This window comes from Melozone crissalis, unplaced genomic scaffold (assembly GCF_028551555.1).
Source record: "Melozone crissalis strain CALT ecotype California unplaced genomic scaffold, PUWL_Pcris_2 ptg000019l_1, whole genome shotgun sequence".
NCBI classification, from domain to species: Eukaryota; Metazoa; Chordata; class Aves; order Passeriformes; family Passerellidae; genus Melozone; species Melozone crissalis.
In genome coordinates, this window is record NW_026535797.1 from 223,562 (window position 1) to 243,649 (window position 20,088).

Below are 20,088 nucleotides of genomic sequence, written 5' to 3' on the forward strand. Positions count from 1 at the left end.
AAGGGACCTCAAGAGGTCAAACAGTGACAATCCCTATGAGACAGCATGGCCATGGCTGGACCTTCCTTCCTAACTGCTAGTTCAGCAGTCAGTCCTTTGGAATTTTACCTCTGAGTAGGTACTCTACTATTTTTTCATAAAAATTGCGAAGATCATTATTACCAAAGTGCAGTTTTTGCTGCCAGCTGGCCTGATTACCCACATCTCTTTTTAAAAACCAATTGCTCATGTTCTGGTGGGTATACACATGACCGCTCCCTTTGAATGTTGGACAAAGACTCTCTTTTAAAGCTGTACCATACATACAGTGATGATTCTTTAAAGTTTTATTTTTTTGATGGAGAGGCTGGTATTTATCTAAAAATACACTATGCCTCTTGCACACTATGAGATGTTACTGAGTCATCATTTTAATGCGAGAGCATAGTACTAATAATTCATTTGAATTAGTATACTTCTCACAGAATTCTGCAGCCATGTTTATCTTCTTGCTTTGCATAGTGACTTTTGTTATAATTATTCCTGGAGTAAATTACACGGAACTGTTTGCTGTGGATAATTTCTGAAAAGTATGCTTGTAAAAGAGTAACATGAAAGTAACTTACTCTCTTCCTCCTTCTTTCCTCTCAGCCAGGCTGAATGGGAGCAGCTGCTGACAAGCTGCAGCGCATTTCTGTTCTATGGGATGGAGAGGTTCATGTCTCATGTGTTGCTTAATTGGTTGGTGGCTATGAACATCCCAAGTAAGATAAGCAAATTGAGAAATATATTTAATTACACCAACTTTTAATCCTAGATGTGTCCTATTGTATCATTATCACAATATTGATATTGGCAATTAAGGGCTTTTTTCTAGATCCAAGGATTTTAGTCAGAAAACCTTTGTATTATGTAGGTTTTATTCTGTTGCACAGCTTTCTCGTAAATCCTCACAAATAAGCTTAGTCCTTCTTCCTTTCCATGTGTTGGGATTTCCTAGGTTTCAAAAATTAAGTCAATGTCTAGTGGTTTTCTCAGTAAACCATCTAATTTTCTTTGGAATTTAGTATTTGGTTGCAAGATATTTTTTAATGGTAAGAACAACCTCTGCAGTGCCACTTCAAGTGCCAGAATTTGTAATTCTCTGCTGAGGCAAGCACGAATTGTCCATCAGGGCGAGGTTAATGCTGAATGATTACTCTGGTATTACTGCATTTGTAGATTCTGCAAAGTCTCTGTACCCTCTGTAGAGGGTATTTTTTCTCTGTTTCTTCACAACTAATTAGTCCTTCTGTTGTAACCTGAGGCTTAGATTCAGGACTGGTTTTTCAGATTAACAATCTTCATTTCTCCTCCTGTTTTCCTTGCACATCTGGAAGAAGCTTGATTTCAGAGTTGTGCTGAATTTGTCAGGGTAGCTCTATTGTGTTGACATATGAACGTGAGGACAGTACACAGCAGATTGTGAAGCCCTGTAGAGAAACAGGAAGCTTCTTTATGAAGCTTTGATTTTAAAAGTGATTTTAATATCTATATGTAAATATTACAAGAAATAAGAAAATATGTTTTCTCTGTATTCATGGATCATGACTGAAGATGGTGTTTCAGATGTCCATAACCAGATATTTACAGGTCTGGCAACTTTTGGAAAGTTGTTAAACTACTAAACTACTGTTTCCTACTCTTAAAAGATGCCAGGATTAATTCTGTCTGAGATTTCTGAAAGCTCTAACCTAGACCAAATATTATGAAGTATTTGTTTTGGTCATTTACATGATGAAATAAAATAAATAATTGCTAAATCTGAGCATGAGACCAGGCTGACAAAGAGAATGCAGTGGTTTAGCAAATCCTGAAATGCAAGATTATGATACAGATTTATGCGGAGTGTAATTTGGGAGGGTCTAGTGGGAGATACTATGCTTGAGGGAAAATAATCAATTAATCATTAATAAGTTAAGGTGTGACTGCTTAAGGGGCAGAGTTACGGAGCAGACTCAAGAGATGGATCACAAATTAAGCAATGTACCCTTGCTAGTGTTAAAAACCCCCCAAGGTCTGCATGGGGTAGCTATAGAGGAGTGTCATGTGCAAGCTGTGTGAAACAATTTCCCACTCTATGTAATATTCCTAAGGTCTCACCGGGAGAAAAATGTCAACCACATAGAGTAAGTTACTGCTAGAGGACACTAGGAGTGGTCAAAAGGCTGTACCACAGCTTTTGTGCTTAGTTTTATTAATAAATATTATGTATTAATATGTTCATCTGCATTTAAAACATGCTTTCAGAGGAAAGATTGACATATTGAGAGGAGATGTGATAGAAGTTTTAAGTGTGTCAAAGACTTCCCAGGCAGAGAAGAAATTTACTTCTCATCTGCTTGGGATAGGAGAATAAGTAACAGATTTAAGCTACAGCAAACCAAGCAGTAGACAAAACCTTTTAATTCTGAGAGGATTCTGAGTTGTTTTACTGGAGACTTTTAAGGAAAATAAGGTATGTTAGGGAAGTAACTTGGTTGTACTTTGTGGAGAGGAGCTGTGGTACAAAAAAATTTCAATACCTGCATACCATAAAGGTCCAAGAGTTTGTAACTACAGTTGGGTCATACAGCTCATTGGCTGTAATAAGATGTGGACTTCATTAACATTTATGCTAATGTGGCATAGGGAAAAAATTCCTGCAAAACACTATGGAAAAGTGTAGCAAAATTACATGAAATAATGCTAGGATTACTATGAGTGTACTTTCACACAGTACTTGACGATTGCAGCTGAAATATGTAGGTTTTATACTAGTGGTTTAGACTGTGTTCCAGAAAGTAATTAACTTATAAAAGGCCTGATTAATTATGCTGGGCATTATTATCAGTGTGAACACCATTGCTATATTTTTTTCCAGAATGCCGTTTGGTGATTCTTCTGGATCTGGTAAGATCACAGCAAAGTTACCAAAGAATTGCCAACGCTGATCTCCACAAAAGGTAGGTAAAGTCAGTTTCAGTAAAGTCCACAATAAAGTAGATTATTTCAAAGAAAAGTTAAAATTTTGAGTTGTGAATATTATCCTTTACTTCTGCAAGAAAAGAGCTTCTTTTTAGGACTTAATAGGATGAAAGCTCTGTTAGAAGGCAATGATTAGAAAATACGACACAGAAACCTTGCTATATTACACATACCTCACAAGTCTGAGTACAAGATTCTCAAAATGTTCTAATTGAATACTTAAATTTTCCTTTGACAGATAAACTGCTATGAGTCCCTCTGAGGGTTCATACATGGAAAAGTTTAACAATCAGGTTTTTATTTAAACAAATTATTATAGCATGTAAAATAACCTGTTCAGAATTTTTGTATTAATTGCAGCTTTTTTTGATCTTTAAAAGCATTTAATTATTATCATTGCTTTTAAGTTGGCAGGTTTTGCATTCTTTTATTGCATGTCCATTATGAATCCTTGACAGATGCCAGTGTGTCCTAATTCTATTCATTAATTATTTAGACCATGCTGTATTTTCAGCTAACCTGATCATACTCCTGAGGGATGGGATGCCTTGCAGAGGGGTGGGGATAGATTGGAGCATTGGGCAATCAGCAGTGACACGAAATTTAGCAAGAGCAAATGCCAGACTCCTCACTGGTGCCAGAGTAATGCTGGACACAGGTGTAAACCTGGAGAGGGGCAGCCAGAACACAGCCCTGCAGAAAGGCCCTTGGGGCTGGGCCAGCTCCGTGCCTGGGCAGCAGGCGAGCAAAGCACAGCCTGGGGACAGAAATATTCTTGGCTTTTCTAATTATTCATTCAGTGAAGAAGAAATAGGAAAAAAGATTGTCTAAAAAATACTGTTTAATTAGCGCAACAATGCATAAATTAAATCTAGTTATGTGTAAAATAGGTTATATACATATCAACATATGTAAATATGCAGATGTCTGAGTGTATAAACAAACTCCTGGTATTTTTTGATATCCTTTTTGATCCCAAACAGCCATTTCTTAAAGTAAACCAAAACACAATTCCTTAAGCTAGTTTTTCAAACTCAAAAATTTTGAAATCTCAGTTCAGTAGTTTAGTGAATTTATCAATAAGAGTTACAAGTCCAAAAGCTTCCTGAAAATTTAGAATAACATTTATTTAAAAAATGAGTCACATAAACTCCATAGACAATCAGATAGCACCACCCCAAAAGATTGCCGAAAACTTTCATTATCATGTTTTGATAAAGTTACTATAAAAAGCAAGTCTGAATAAAACCAAAGTGCAACCTTCTATTTACTGCAGTTTCAACGTTAGAGTATCACTCCCCTTTTATGACTAAAATAATTTTGCCAAAGATGCCGAAATATTCAGCAGTAAAACTCGAAACCCACATTGCACGTGATTTGCTTTTAAGCCTCCGAATCAACACCATACTTACAACAAAAAACAAGGTTTCAGTTCCTGCAATATTTTTTGTCTAAACATGTCTTTTCACATCTGAGTCTCCATTTTTTGACTGTCTTATCAAAGGTATTCTGCAGTGTTTTGTAAAGGTTAGGGTCATACTACTCCTTTCAGATTTCCAGAGATGTCCATAACTACAGTAACATGAAAAGAGAGTAAATCCCGCGGTAAAACTGCATCATGAAAAAATGTTGAGAGAATGTTACCTGAATTCATTGTATTAAATTAATTGTATTAAATTCAAAGTGCTGTAGGAGTGTTGGAAAACACTTGATGATCAGCATACAAGAAAATATACTCTGACATTCTTTCTCCTTCTATCAAAAAACATTGTATATTTAGTCATATTTTTATATACTATGCGTTTTTATATATAATGTATTTTTATATATTATTGATCTCTTTCTTTAGTTGTGCACGTATTGCTCTAGAGAGACCAACAGAGACAGCAATGCTCCTGAGCCTGGCAGGTGTTGGTTGCGTGGTAGCCCCGCAGTGGTACACAGACCTGGAGGAGAATGCAGGAAGGCTGGAGGCCTTGTTTGAGAGTGAGTGTTTGTGTTTGCCCAGCTGGGGTGTGTGCGCTCAGGCACTGTGTGTCCCTGCCTGTCTCCTGTCCCTCCTTCCTTTGCTCCTCACAAACTCTGCCTGCAGTTTCTGTGGGAGGTGAGCTGCAGCAGCAGCCGCCGTGTGCGGGACAGGCTGATCTTTCACACAGAACAATAACCTACTTAAAACAGATTTGGTGGGGAGTTTGTTTATGGTCATGTGGTAAGAATAGGATTTATATGGTGAGAAGCCCTGCCCCAGGACATGGCCATCTGTAGTTACATAAACCATGGGGAAAAAATCCCCTGGATGTAACTTATCTGCACAGATGCATTGCTCAAATCTGTAAAGATACCCTTTTTCATTGCGTTTTAAATGGAAAACCATTTCATGGTTTTCACCATTTCATGGTGAAAGCACCAGACTGTATGGTTGATACTTTCCTGTTTTTCAAAACTTTCATTAAAAACTCACAGAAACTAACATTTCTTTCCAGATTTGCTAAGCTTTGGTAGAACGACTGGGCAGACAATTCATGTTCTTCAGAAAAGTAGGAGTCACAGGAAAAGGCATTCCATGAAAAGTAAGAATTAAAAGGCTTAGTATAAAGACTGGCTATAAACACTGACTAGAACCTTTGGATAGGTAGTTCACAGGTGTAAGTGAAACCTTACAGATGAGGTTTTCTATTACAATTTTCTCTGAAACTTCTTAAAAGAGCTGGGAGTCAGAAGACCACTGATGCAATATCATAATTGGAGTAGCCATATTTTATATAAATAAAATTCTGGGGAGGCTTTGACATAGCTGACTAAAGGCTAAAATTTTTTCTCCACTGAACAAATAAGGTAGTGTTACTAACAAGGTAAATCAGGAGCACAACATAGACAATATAAATGGTATGGGATTATAAACTGCAAAAAGATCAGTAGGATCTCCAGTGATTTTAGACAGTCTGCATTGTACAGGGCATACTACACATAAGAAATATCTGGCATCTTGTTGGAGAGAGGGGAAGAATTTGTGAGTAAAACAATTTCTAATATACTGTCTATAAAATTGTACTGCTATTTTTCAATGTACAGGATTTATCTTTTAAAATAAGGTTTAATAAAATTAATTTTATTTATAGCTTGAACTGTCATAGAATTGAAGAAAGAACTCAGATCAGAAATATTTCCTAGTTTTCTGTTTTTCTTTTTCAGAAAATGCTTCTTCAATATAGTGGCCGTTGTTAATATTTTTAAAATAATGTTAAAGAACCATAACTACTAATCAAAGAGAAGATGTGTTAAATTATGGTATTTACAGCATTCTTGTATTTAGTCATATTCAGAAATAACAATGGCTTTTAATACATTTTTATAGTGGAAGCAGATTCTCACAGCTCTCCTGAAGACAAAATAGAAGAGCAGACTCTTTGCCCTTCCTCAGATCCTCCTGCAAGTCATCCATCGTGTTTTAATTGTGTGCTCTATGGTTTACCCAACATAATTCTGATGTAATTTGTGTCAATATTTTCATACTGATCCAAGGAGAGGTGAGATTAAGAAAATGTGCATATTGCTGTTTCAGATGTAAACAGTTTGATATTAGCATGTCAGGAAAATAGCATATATAGCTCAGAAATTTCAGTTAGTGCTCTAAGGTTTTTTTATCTTAGTGAATCCTTCAAAAACGTACCAACATATTTTAAAGAAAAGTGGGCTTGATGCATGAATGGAATTGGAATGTATCAATGTCAGTGCTTCCATTTGGAAAAACATTTCCTTGATGTATTTTATTTTCGCATGGACAATTCATCAGAAACATAGCTAGAAAATTTACCTAGTGACCTTATTCTTAATGAACTGATCTTTTTATGTGGAAGTAGTTGTAGTTAAATTAGAAAACAAATTAGTCTTAAATAAAACGGTTAATAATTTTTGCTTTCTTTATTTTCCTGTGTTTTTATTTAATAACATTCCCAACACAATTCCCAATTCCCAGTCTCCCATCCAGCCCTGCCAGGAACAATTCCCAATTCCCAATATCCCACCCATCCCTGCCCTCTGGCACTGGGAGCCATTCCCTGTGTCCTGTCCCTCCATCCCTGTCCCCAGTCCCTCTGCAGCTCTCCTGGAGCCCCTTCAGGCCCTGCCAGGGGCTCTGAGCTCTGCCTGGAGCTGCTCCTGCCCAGGTGAGCCCCCCCAGGTGTCCCAGCCTGGCTCCAGAGGGGCTCCAGCCTTTGGAGGATCTCCGTGACCTCCTCTGGACTGGCTCTTATACTGGGGACTCTTGAGCTAGATGCAGTTCTCCATCTGGACATTCACAAGAGTGAGAAATTATTTTTATTATATGAATCAGTCAATTGTTTTAATGAAATAAAAATATTAAATTTAAATATTTTAAAATTTTAAATACTTATCTGATTTTTAAAAATAATTCTAAAGTATTCATTTATTTGACTATGAGCTCTTAATTTTTACAATATTACACAGTGTTTGGCAACCTGGAGGAAAAAAATCCTACCAACTAATGACCCAGAAATAAATTAGAGTAGATACACCTTAGGACGTATGAGTTCTCTTGTAGAATGACATTGGCACAAGCCCAAACAACAAGAATAAGAGCTTCTGAAAATATTTCATCTACGTGGCACTACATCATTCCTATGCACTGTATTCATTCATACAAGAAATATTAAGCAGTTAGTGCTATTCCATGTATCAAGGGCTTTAAAATAACTTTCTGAATTATGTCTCAGCAACATAACAAATCACACTATCAATTAGTTTTTATAACAGAAATGACATTTCATAATATATTTTAGCATGAAAAGAATTGGTCAGCTAAAATTTATGTAATCTGAAAAATGTGAGGAAGAAAAAAATCACGGGGAATTTATTGATGATATTCTAGGACAAGAACGTCATTTGAGTTGTACATACCTGTCCAAGAAAAGTGTGTGGTTCTAAAGAGTCTGCAGTAAAAAGCTGCAGCAAGTTTGCTACAAAATGATAAGACAAAAATAAGAGAATCTCTGGTTAGTCCCTCTGGTTTAACCTCTTTAAAATTATCCTTCCTTGAGCAGTGATTCGAGGATTTCATGGCCCTTGTGCGTCCCTCTCTGCAGAGCTGCTGTGGCTGGTGCTGCTGTCCCTGCTCTGCAAGGGATGCAGTGGAGCAGGCACCAGAACAGAGCAGCTGCTGCTGCTGCAGGTGTTCACGGGCAGGGAAATCAGAGCAGGTTTCAGTGTGGTGTACACATCATTCCCATCATTATTTAAGAAAGAGATCAGTGTTCCCAATGTGTTTTGATTAGTGCAATGAAGACATGGTTGTAGTCCATCAGTAAGGGAGAGAAGTTTCATTCTGCAGGATGGAAGTGTTCATTTGGAAAACTGCAGGCAATGGCTTGGATAACAGCCTCTCAAGTACAAAGTGGGTTTGATGAGAGAACAGTGACAGTGGAATTACAGTTAAGACCTGTAATCTGCAAGATCCTGGAAGAAGAATGTAGGGAAACAAGTTTGTGATGAAAACATTTAATCTACTCAGAGCAGACATCTTGACCTTCATTCTGGTGGTAATGAGCTTGTCTGCTGGAGTTGTCAGCATTGTAGAAGCAGCCAGAACAGTCTGTTCTCCCACTGATGTGTATTAATTGCCTGTCGATACACCAGTGAAGAGAATTAACTAAGATTTCCTGATGGAACAAAGAATGGTTTTCAGAAATATTTGCAGTTCTGTCATGTCCTCAGAATTTACATGAGCCTGGAACTCGAGGTAGGTTACAGAGCAGAAACTGAGTGTGGAGTTGCTGCAGCTGAGGTGTGCAGATGACCACCTGTACTTTGGTGAAACCTGACAGTGGTTTAACCAAAGTTATGCATGGTACTGACACAGAGTTCCTGCCTTCTCATTCTGCATCTGAGCCTCTCTGGGCCATTATTTTTTTCTGATGATTAGCAAGTAGTCCTGCCACTGTCAATAAGAACACAGGTGCACGCTTTCTCCTGCACTGCTGCTCAAGAAACCCAGATAGCCGTGGATACAGAGGTGTGGGCACAGAGTGGGAACAGCTGAGGCAGATTTCACCATGAAGGCACACTGCCAGCATGCTTTTCTTATGGTGTGTCTGCTGTAGCAAAATATCACTGACATCACTGCCTTCTGAATTTTTATCATATATGGAACAGAAGCTGTTTCTAGCTTTTAAATTGTAACAGCATAACTTTAGCTTTTCTTCACATGTTATGTGTGTGGGCACCAGGTAATTGAGAGGTATTTCATCTGTAAGGATTTGTCCCTTGCCACTCCCTGGTGGGCCCATAAGTGCAACAGGATGCACAGTTTGTGTATGCAGAAAAAATCCACACGCAGTCCTAGTGGCCACCAGAACGGCACAGAAGCCAACACTGAGACATTTGTAACAAGGTATTGCTGTACACTGGTTGTCTTCCTGACACAAAAGCATATACTAAATTTAATGGTCCAGCAGAAACAGAATTTGAGCACTGCTATTCCCGCAAGCAAAGGAAATGTTGGTTTTGCTCCTTTGGTACGGTCACATCTGTGCCCTTGGGCAGTATCTGTGTCTGGCTTCTTTGCTCGTTTTATAGTTTTCGGTTTTTTCTCCTCTAACAGAGTTCACTGATACTTCTCCTGAATGACACTGACTTTTATTTCATCTGAAAATACCTATTTAGCATTTTTTGGTTATTAGTATTGCAAGATGGCATTAGAATCTGAAGTGGGATCCACGTTGAAATAAATTTGCACTGGAATTCCACAAACCCTTCTGCTTTTTCATCAGTGTGATTCAAGGCACATGGCCTACATCTGTACTCAATCAAACAGGGCTGTGTTGGCCAATATAATCTAATTGTTTGACATTTTTATAGTAATTCATTGAGACTAAAGAGAGATGACTACATTAATATCTTGATGCAGCTAGATAATAGTTGAGATAAAACTGGTGTGCCAAATTGCTGAAAGGCCCTTAAATTCCCTTACAGATTTTTAACTATTTGTGACATAGAAAAGGAAAGAGACTTCAATATAATGTAATAAAGAGAAAAAATAGTACAATCTATAATACTAAGTATTATAATAAAGAACATTATAATAAATTTTCTAGGAATCTTCTCTTCACCAATCATTTAAAATTCTATTTCTTAATAATTGAGATGAGAATTATTGTTAATGTTCATGACTCTGTTTTCTTGGATAATCAGTTTCACTGAGGTCATAATTAAACAGAAATGTTCTAGCCATATAATATGTATATTATTCCTCTAGCTAGACTGTGAAAAAATATGTCAAATATATCTGTCCTGTGTATATCTGTGGGAACACTCAGGCTGGAATAGTGGTGGAGGAACATCATGGACACTCTAAACAGAGGCGAATGCTGAGCCTGCTTATCTTAGACCTCATCTCACTGTCAGCCCTTCTCTCCTCCAGGCACCTGATGGTAACTCTGTTCACTGGGATGTATTATAAAGATGTCAAGAACAAGGAATACTTCCTCCTGGGCAGCATGTCATGACCTAAAAGGAGAGATTAATTTCATGCTGAAACATGAGATGTCCAGCACCAGAAGGGTCCTGAGATTGCTGTTATCTTTTCCATAATTTCTGGTTTTCACTCAGTGAGTCATTTAGCTAGACTTCAGTGTCAGTGCCTTTCTTACCGTTATCCCAAAGGAGCAAACATGACCTCATAACACCACAGTAACTCTTATGGCAACCATCAAATGATATTAAAAAACAAACAAACAAAAAACAAAACCTATTTCCAATACAAACAAGTAGATTGATGAAGTATTGCTGACATTAAAAAAAAAAACCACGAAGCAATTATCCCCCTATACCATGGAAGATTTGTTGGAAGGGCAATATCTTTCTCCAGGTTACATCATTAAAATGCAATGATCACAAAGCAGAAAGTGGTGTTCTGTTACACTGCTAGTTTTGCAAACAATAGACAATGCTACAAAATTTTTTAGAGATTTTTTTTGCCACACTCTTGGTGGCAAAATGAAAATTCAAGGACACAGGATGCTGTTCATTAGCTCCCAATCAAGTGTAGCAAGCTGACTTTGGCAGTGTTAACATCTTTTATTCATGAAATCTTAAGGTCTTAAAACCATCCATTGTCTAAATTACTTTTTGTATACAGTAAAATGTTCATGTCGTGCTCCTAACACATATTGCAAAAATGCGTCCCTTTAGTCACTGTGCACAACTCTGAACCCCTAGTTTTGCTTGTAGTTCTAAAAAATGTTTTATTATGTTACATTGAAAGACAACAGTCAGCTCCTGGGAGCCCTGCAATATTTTGCTCACAGGCTGACACTGTTCTGGTTGGCCCACCATGACTATGTGTGAAGCTGTTCACACTTTTAAAAATGTACTTTCTGACCAGTAAGTAGGGATAAAGGTACCCTCCTCCTCCTGGAAAGCATTACTGAAGACATTTTAAGATGAAAATACCCATTGATTCTATTATTCCTTGTTTCTATCAGAGATGGCTACATCTCATAGAGACAGCTTGCTGTTTTCTACTTCCTTCCATACATTTTTACATCATTTCAATGTGTTTCTACATTTCTTTTTTCTTTGCCATTACTTAATTTTTGTTGCCTTATTTTGTACTACAGAGCTATACTTTACGTATCCTCACCTTCTCCAAAGATAAAATAATTCTGTTGCTTTTAATTAAACGCTAGCACTTCTGCCAATTCTTCATGATTTAATATATGTAATACCATTAACTTGTGATTAACCTAGGTCAATATATCCTTGAAAGAGAAAAATCTGAGTCTTAAATGCAAGAATTTTCACTTTCAAATCATATCTGGCTGTTTTAATGGGCTAATGAGCACAGAAAGGTGCAGAGAATTAATAACTGAATACCATATTCTTCCTATCTTGCAGTATTTCCAAAACATTTTAAAAAGGCATACACATCTGTTCATTGCTCTGCTACAGATAACACAAGATTAAAGAATGTGCCTGTCAGAACAAGGATCAACATTTGTGTTTAAGATTGAGGCCTGCAAAAGTTCAAGCCGAAATTACACTCTAAAAGGCCGTCACCTCATGAAATGTTGTGAGATTAATAGGAAAACTGTACAGTCTTTTGCAGCGAGTTCTCACACGTTCAGCTCATTATTTTATTCATAGACTAACTACTCTCTTTGGCTCTTACCATCCCAAAATGAAATCAGGGCAAGCAAGGTACTGCTCAGGGACTAGCTTTGACCCCAGGTATCTCAGGTAGTCCCACTCTTTCAAGGCAATATAGTTTTCCCAACATTAACTTAACAGAAAGCAGGAAAAAAATCTGATAGAAACATAATTTACTTATTCTTTGTAAAATAATTCTATTTTTTGGAAGTAAAACTGAACCATGGATGATTCATTCCATATCACGTTTCTTTAGCTAAGGCCTGTAGAGGTGGAACTAGTGTAGCTTCTCTATACCATTATGGAACGACATTTGTTCCAGCTGACATTGTTCTGTCTTCTCTAGAAATAATGGTTTTCCATTCTAAAGCATTTAAATACAGTCAGCCTTTGCCTTTTCTCCTAAAATGTATTCAATTAAAGATGGATTTTATAAAGGATTAAAATTCCCATGTGCCTTAGCACAAGCTTAGTTCTTAGCAACATTTCATACAATGATCCCAAACACTTTGTAAAACAGAAGTCTGTTTTTATTACACTCATAACCTGGTTTGGCTTTTCATGTGCAAGTGACATTCCACTAAAGCTAAATATATTGCTGCACTTCATTGTGTGAATTAAATATGAGATGGAACACAGACACAGAAAGCTGGCAACTTCCATTAGTTTTCACTGTTTGCAGAAGCGGCATTTGTGTTACAGTCCTTGCTTCTGAAAGCAGAGGTGTAGTAACAAGTTAATAATGTATTCTGGAATCAGCAGCCCAATTAAAGCAGCGAGGATGTGACCTGAGCAGAAACAGGCACTGCAGGAGTGCAGGGAGAGACACAGCAGGTGCCACCACCTGTGCGAGCTGGCTGTGGGTTGGAAATGCAGGAGGGACTCACTCACCTCACGGCTGCATGTTTGCTGCACCCACAGACCAGGCAGCTCCTGCACACACTGAGGAGCCCCAAACGCTCGTGTCCACAGGAGCACAGTGTCCCCAGTGACAACACAGATTTATATCAGGCGACTGTAACCATTAAATACACTGCAGCATTGCATTAATGACCCCATCTCCCACTCTACACGGGACACACGTTGTTTTCTGAAGCTGTCAACAGAGCCAAAGGTTGTCGGCCTCTGTGACCATCTCCAGTTTTCCTCTTAGAAATGGTGCCATGGACTGCCATGGGGGCCATCTCGCTGCCTCTCCTGTCCTGGGTTAGCGCTGCTCTCTCTGAAGCCAGATTCATGTTGGACTCTGCAGGTCCTATGGCATTACAGCTGAACAATTGAATCAGACACTGCCTGAACTAAAAAGGTAAAAAAACCAGAGATCAGTCAAAACACATAAGAAATGTAAATACAATTCTACAAATCAATCTGCATATTAGCTAAAAGTCTTGGAAATTCTCTCATGAATCAGTTGGGAATATAAAGAAATAACCCTATAAAATAGATTTGCCTATGCCACCACAAAGAACTCTAAACCTAAAAATTGTGTTCTGAAAAGAGCCAATCTTAATCTAGAAAACAATTTTTCTTTTCTGCTTCTAGGTAATCATATCTAATGGACATGATTGGTCATTTCTCTAGACTCATGCTTTCATATACTAAATTCCTGGCTACTCAAAGATGGGTTTTTGTTGTTCTCATCCACAAACAGGGTGAAGTGTAGCACACATCTACATGGTTTGGGAGATCAGATGCTGCCCACAGGATGTGAGATAAGCAATAGCTCTCTCTGCAGGACTGGATAAATAAATTCAACATTTCTTATTCAACAGTCACTTAACTGTTTTTCTTTATTTAATTTATGAGCTTAACGCCACCACTCTCAGTTGCTGCATTCATTGCAGAAATCTGCCCATGTTTATTATCGTGCCTGTTATCACTGTAAGCACACAGCACTCTGGTTCATCCCCACGTCAATTCCTTTTTTCTGCATCCAATCCTCTGCCCTCATTCCAGAGAAAAAAGCTCCCTGTTAAATGGGCATGTGCAATGCTTCTCCCCCCTGCACATGAACCACAAATGCCTCATTTTCCCAAGACAAAATCAAGCTTTGAAAATGTGCACCCCACCTCAAGATCAACTTAATGACGTTGCATTCTTAAAGAATTATTGAAATATATTGGAACAGTATCGAGAACATAATTTTCATAAAGGAAGCTAACTCATGTTCCCTATGGGCTGATTTTCCTTTATAATATCTAAACCTAATAATTGCTAACATTTATATTTCAATAATGCTCAGAGGTTTACACTATCTTCCACCAGGCAGATTATTTTTTTCATTCTAAATGCCAGATATTGTAATGCTTGTTAGGTAACACATAGGTAGGTAGAAATAATTCATTATAAATCAAGACAAAATAGCAAAATATGAGTGTTAGAGACACTCTGAGAGCATACAGTACCTCTTTGTTCATAAAGACATAGATAATTGGATTATAGACGGTAGCTGTTTTGGAAAAGAAGGCCGGAATTGCTGCCAGATGAGGATCCAGCTCAATGGAGGGATATGCAGTGACTAGGATAGAAAAGGCAGCGTACGGCATCCAGCAGATCAGAAAGGCAATGATCATAAAAACAACCATTCTAGTCACTTGTCTTTCAGGTCTCCTGGTAGTTCCCAGCCTGCCTTGTGCATCTGACACCTTTTAAGAAAAGAGAAAAGATTCCAGACAAACAGCAGCGAGGTGTCCAAGCAGTGACTCTGGTGAGCTGTCCAGCTGCCAGAAGGAGAGCCCTGCTCTGCCCACGTGCAGCAGCAAACAACAACAAGGTGTCCAAGCAGTGACTTTGGTGAGCTGTCCAGCTGCCGCGCTAGCAGGAGAGCCCTCTCTGCCCACGTGCAGCAGCCCCGGTCACTGCTGAGGGACACCAGCCACCATCCGCCAGCAGCAGGCAATTCTCCTTTGCTTAAGGGTCTGGGTATTTTTATTGTCAAAGTGAAAAAGAAGGACATCGTGGCGAGTCATGAGCAGGTAGTGAGCTGAATTCAAGCGCTTTCTCTCCCTTGCAGCTTTGGCACGAGCATCACAGACAGCACACTGCCGAGGCCGTGCAGCCTCCTCACCGAGGGGCAGATCCACACCAGGGAGTTCCTCTGGCTCGGTGCTGCTTGATGGCCTTCCCCACAAGCGCATTTATGATCTAATGATATCTGAATTATGTGGGATTGGGGCATTTAGCAGGAAGGCTCTCCCTCTTTTCCTCAGCGATCATGCAAGAAGCTTAAGCACAGATGGCCATACAGAAATTAGCTGATCTAAAACAGTGTCTTTCTGGAAACATCCCTGTTTGGTTGCTGATGACTTAGCAAAACAAGGCACTGTTATGAAATGTTATTTTACACGAGAAATAATTAATAAGTCTGTATGGCTCCAGAAAAACCTGATGCCAGGTCTTGCAATATTACATTCTAATAAAATAAGATTTGTTGGCATAACATGGCCTTTTAATTCCTGCAGTAATGTTAGAACTCTATGGAGACATTTTCCCTAATACTTTTGAACTGCACACGGAGAATTCAATGTTTGTGCTTAAAGAGGTATAGATGCACCTCCTAGGAAGGGCAATGTCCTCACCTCTGTAGAAAGTTGCAATTCACATCAGTTTTTACCAAATATAAACATAACAACAACAGCAACAAAGAATTGTTACAATAGCTGCAAGTTATTAGGCATCAAGAAAGGCTGTGTTTGGTACTCATAAGATAGACTCTGCCAATACATGAGATTTCTATAGCATTTTTTAATGTATGCTGTTCTTACCCAGCCTCCCTTTCAGCAGAATTGCGGTCCCCTGGAAAAGGAACACAATCTCCTGTATTGCACTTGCAAAGATTTTATCTTTGTCTCGTAGAGACAGCCTGGTCTTTTTTTCACATATAGCTTTTCCTTTCTCTCTAAATACTGATAAATAAAAACATGCTGGTGCTTCATCTTCCATACAAAGGAATACTGCCATAATAATTTACTTCTATTGTAAATTGCTAATTTGTTATTTTCCCAAAGATTAATTTCTTTCATCAACTTTGATGTTGAAGTGAACACTACCATTAGCATTGTAAAGCTGGGGTCACTGGGACTAAGGGCAGATTATTCCACTCAGGAACAAGCCTGCACTGTGACAAGTGTGGAACAAAATGCACGAAGAGGGATGGTTGGGAACACCAAGACACCAGTCCTGGTGCTTGGATCCCTCTCTGTAGTCAGATCTTAGAAATTACCTTAGTTGTGAGATATAATCATACGTCAATTCAGTATAGAGTTGCAGAATGTGTTGCAGGTACTGGCTTTTCAGAGCTTTGCAGTAAATAGAAATATCAATATTGTCCCAAAATTTTGTTCCCAAATCCTGGACCAAATAGGAATTTTCCTGTTCTATTGTCTTCTTTGTCACATTTTGCAGCTTCTCCTTTGGATCAGGTAAACACAACCATTAAAGAAAATTCAAAAGCATTTCTAAGTCTTTTAAATATTCCTGGACAATCTAATATTTTGTTTATTAAACCGCATTGCATTATTTGCAAAGGCTACATCTTATTTGAGCATATTACTAAGTAGTAGGTAGCAGTCTTAAAATTTACAACTGCAGTCATTTAAAGCAGCATTCTAATTTGCCTGGTTTGAGTCTTATGAAATATCACTGAATGGAAGCATAATTGGGAATAAAGCAGTACTGGATCATTCTATTTATTTATGAGGTAGACATTTTTTCACTTTTATGATGTTTGACTAATGAGATGTACTGATAAGTGATGTGAACTCCACACTTTAAACATCACTTCTATCCATAGCATGAATTTCTGTGTGTAAGGGTAATTATATAACAAGGGATGTAATTGACTATGTTTGCTGCCTGCAGATCTGACCTGTTTATGTCTGATCTTTATAGAAAATCAAACACAGTAATTCCAAACTTTTGCATGCATACGCATTTTAAAATGTTAATTGTGGGTGCTTCTTCTTACCTTTTTTAACTTCTGCACCAGTTTTCCATAGGATACCAAAATCACCAATAAGGGTATTATAAAACAGGTGGTGAAGAGCGTAATAATGTATGTACGGTCAGCATAAGCTCCTGAGTACCTGTATAAAACACAAAATGCCTTTGTGTGTATTACTACTATGCGTTCGTATTATTTTCTTGGAACATTAATCTTTCTTTTCAAAGACGTCACTAGCATTTTTGTCAGATGTTTTTATTCAACATGCCCCATTAACAGCTGTAGTCATATCCCCAGATGGAGCCCTGGGCCATCTCCCTGCCCAGGGGCTTGGGGGGGATCCCACAGCTGTAGGGACAGTACCAAGGAACTCATGGTGGGGCTCATTGCATGGGAGGGGACACGCAGTCCAACATCCTGCTCCAAGCACAGCCAGCTATGGGGTCAGACTGGCTGCCTCAGCGCTTTGTCCAGTCTTTGTCCTTTGACTCCTGACAAAAAGCATAAGGTCTAGAGTGATTATTTTCATTAGAGATGGAGGCTCCACCCTTTACAAATTTTTGTTTTAGAAGCTGATCACAGAAAATTTTGTTCAGTTTTATTACAACTTCCTTTATATCTGATTTTTTTCAGATACTTACATAATCTTTAACCCTTTCCTTTAAATTCCTGGCCCTGAGGCATCCTGAAGTGCAAGTTTCATTTTTTACCATACTCTGTGAGAGTGGCCTTACCAGTTAGGCTCACAAGTAGTTCCAATCTTACTGGGGGTGTAACTGCTCCAACCAGCTGTTGGTGGAATGGTCCAAATGAAGGAAAAGCTCCACACAAAGACAATTCCTAGAGCTGCGTGCTTCCCCCTCAAGCGCGCGTTTCTCAGGGGGCGGCAGATCACAACGTACCGCTCCAAGGCCAGCAGAGCCAGGGACCACAGAGCCACAATGCCTGCAGCAAGGGAACACGGTCAGCATCAACGTGGGTGCGTCCCTGAACAGCAAACACCATCCCCAATCACAGAAAGCAAACACCATCCCAAATCACAGATTCCCCGAACTGCTGATTTTGAAAAGCATCTCTGGAGCTCAGCACGCCCCCTGCACCATCTAGGAGGTTGTTCAGGACCAAGTCCAGCTGGGTTTTGAGTATCTGTGGAGATGGAGACTCTGCAACAACTCTGGGCAACCAGTTACACTCTTTGACTACCCACAATATCAGACACCTTTTCTATCAACACAAGTTGTGAAAGGATGAGCAATTCATGTGTATTTTTCTAATACTTAATGAAGAGCATTTCATGTTTGTCCAGTTTGCCAGTTTACAGTATAAGGGCTACAAAACCAAGCAGCTAATCAAGCCAGTTAAGTGATTAGGACTTGCACTTTTAGTTCTACACTGAAAAGCTGCAAATTATGTGTAGCATCCAAATTAATTAACTAAAATCTTCAAAATATTATCTTTGCAAAAACTATTTCAGGCTATCAGAAAACTCAAACCTGCAGACAGGTGCCCACAACACCAAATTATCAATTTAGGCACATATTACCTGGTGGGACACCAAAATCTTGAAATAGCCTGATCTTTCTCCATAGGACAGAGCTTACGTGCCACAAACTGATGTGGAAGCATTGTCCCTCCGTGTAGCTTAAACAGGCAGAGAGCAGCTCTGGGACTCCTTTTCAGGCTGAGGATCAGCACTGTGTGATTTAGAGCAGGGACAAGCATTACTGGCTGTCTCCATGCAGCTTCAGAGACAGCGACAGGACGCAGGAATGAGTGAGTAGATGCCCCGTTCTAAACTAATATCCTGTTTACTCTGCAGAGGTGTATTTACACAGGGTATTGCATGGTGAGGATTTTTCCTCTTAGAGTACTTCTAATTTTTTTTATAGTAAGTGAACAAAGCCATGAAAAAAAATCACAAAAAGATTGGTGTGCAGACTGACTGTCACAGGTGTGTCCCTGCTCCTCAGAGCCCCTGGAGCACAGAGAACACAAGATGTTCTGTGCCCTGAGATTTTCCACAGTTTATGGGCAGCCACTCACTCTTTTTCTCTCTCTCTTATTTATCCATATATGCACACACCTAAATACAAATATTGAAAATACCTATACATAAGGACTTTTTTCCTGAAATTGTTTTACCGTAAGCCCCACAGCACTACTATTCCATTGGAAAGCTTTTCCTCATTCTGTGAAACATATTCAATGATCACTACACATGCAACAGGCCATGTACAGGACAGGGATAGAGAGATATATTTTTCACTCTCCACTACAGAATACATGCAACAGGGGAAAATACCAGTGAATTCAAAGGCATGCAAAGTCAGTGACTTGGGAAGCTACAGTAGAATACATTGAAGGAAGTTGAAAAAAAAGAACATAAAACTACAAACAAAGTCAAGCTTACCGAAAAATGTGACAGCAAATCCTTCCAACACGCAAGTCCAGTATCCCATAAAAAAATAACCTTTTAGATTTGTTAAAAAGCTGATGGTACCACCAGTCAGTGAGACCAGGAAATCAGCCACAGACAAATTGACAATAATATAATTGACAGGTTGTCTCAATTGCTTGAACTTACAAGTTACCAGGATTACAGCCAGGTTCTCAGCAAGTGACAGGGAGGTCACCAACAGCATTGCTGCTGCCAGAAGCCTGAATTGCCAGGGCTGGATGGAGTCCAAGGGCCGGCGGAAGGGATCCCATCTGGCAGGAGCAAAGGAACTGGGCAAGAGCGACCCGTTTTCAAACGCTCTGAATGCATCCATTACTTCCTTCAGTAGGAAAAATAATATCATATAATATTGCAGTTTCAAACCTGTAAATAATATTCAGGATTAAAGTGAGATGTTTGCTCTTTCCAACAGAAGTGCGAACAAACTCTCCCTCCTTCTGCTCTCCAATAATAACTGAGGAAAAATGTTTCAGTTGGAGGAAAGTTTAGTGCTGCAGAGGGAAAGTGGGAAGAGGGATTAGCAAGAATATCTCTCAGAGCA

General features: G+C 38.9%; 2 protein-coding genes across 2 annotated transcripts in view; one reads left to right on the forward strand and one right to left on the reverse strand.

Annotated features, from left to right (window-relative positions):
- The window catches only part of CFAP46 (cilia and flagella associated protein 46), a 73,211-nt gene extending 66,332 nt beyond the window's left edge, over positions 1 to 6,879 (forward strand). The window contains exons 58-62 of the mRNA XM_054277227.1: positions 631 to 743; positions 2,882 to 2,963; positions 4,835 to 4,971; positions 5,469 to 5,555; positions 6,341 to 6,879. Coding sequence (XP_054133202.1) covers positions 631 to 743; positions 2,882 to 2,963; positions 4,835 to 4,971; positions 5,469 to 5,555; positions 6,341 to 6,477 — 556 coding nt within the window. The 3' untranslated portion in view covers positions 6,478 to 6,879. The remainder of the gene's footprint in view (positions 1 to 630; positions 744 to 2,881; positions 2,964 to 4,834; positions 4,972 to 5,468; positions 5,556 to 6,340) is intronic.
- A 6,335-nt stretch (positions 6,880 to 13,214) lies between these two features.
- LOC128937488 (vertebrate ancient opsin-like) lies at positions 13,215 to 19,860 on the reverse strand. The gene is made up of 5 exons (XM_054277228.1): positions 19,500 to 19,860; positions 17,824 to 18,034; positions 17,114 to 17,231; positions 14,553 to 14,792; positions 13,215 to 13,445 (listed from the first exon to the last, which is right to left on the reverse strand). Exons 1-5 carry the CDS (start codon positions 19,858 to 19,860, stop codon positions 13,215 to 13,217), a joined length of 1,161 nt encoding a protein of 386 aa, XP_054133203.1.
- Positions 19,861 to 20,088: the final 228 nt, after the last annotated feature.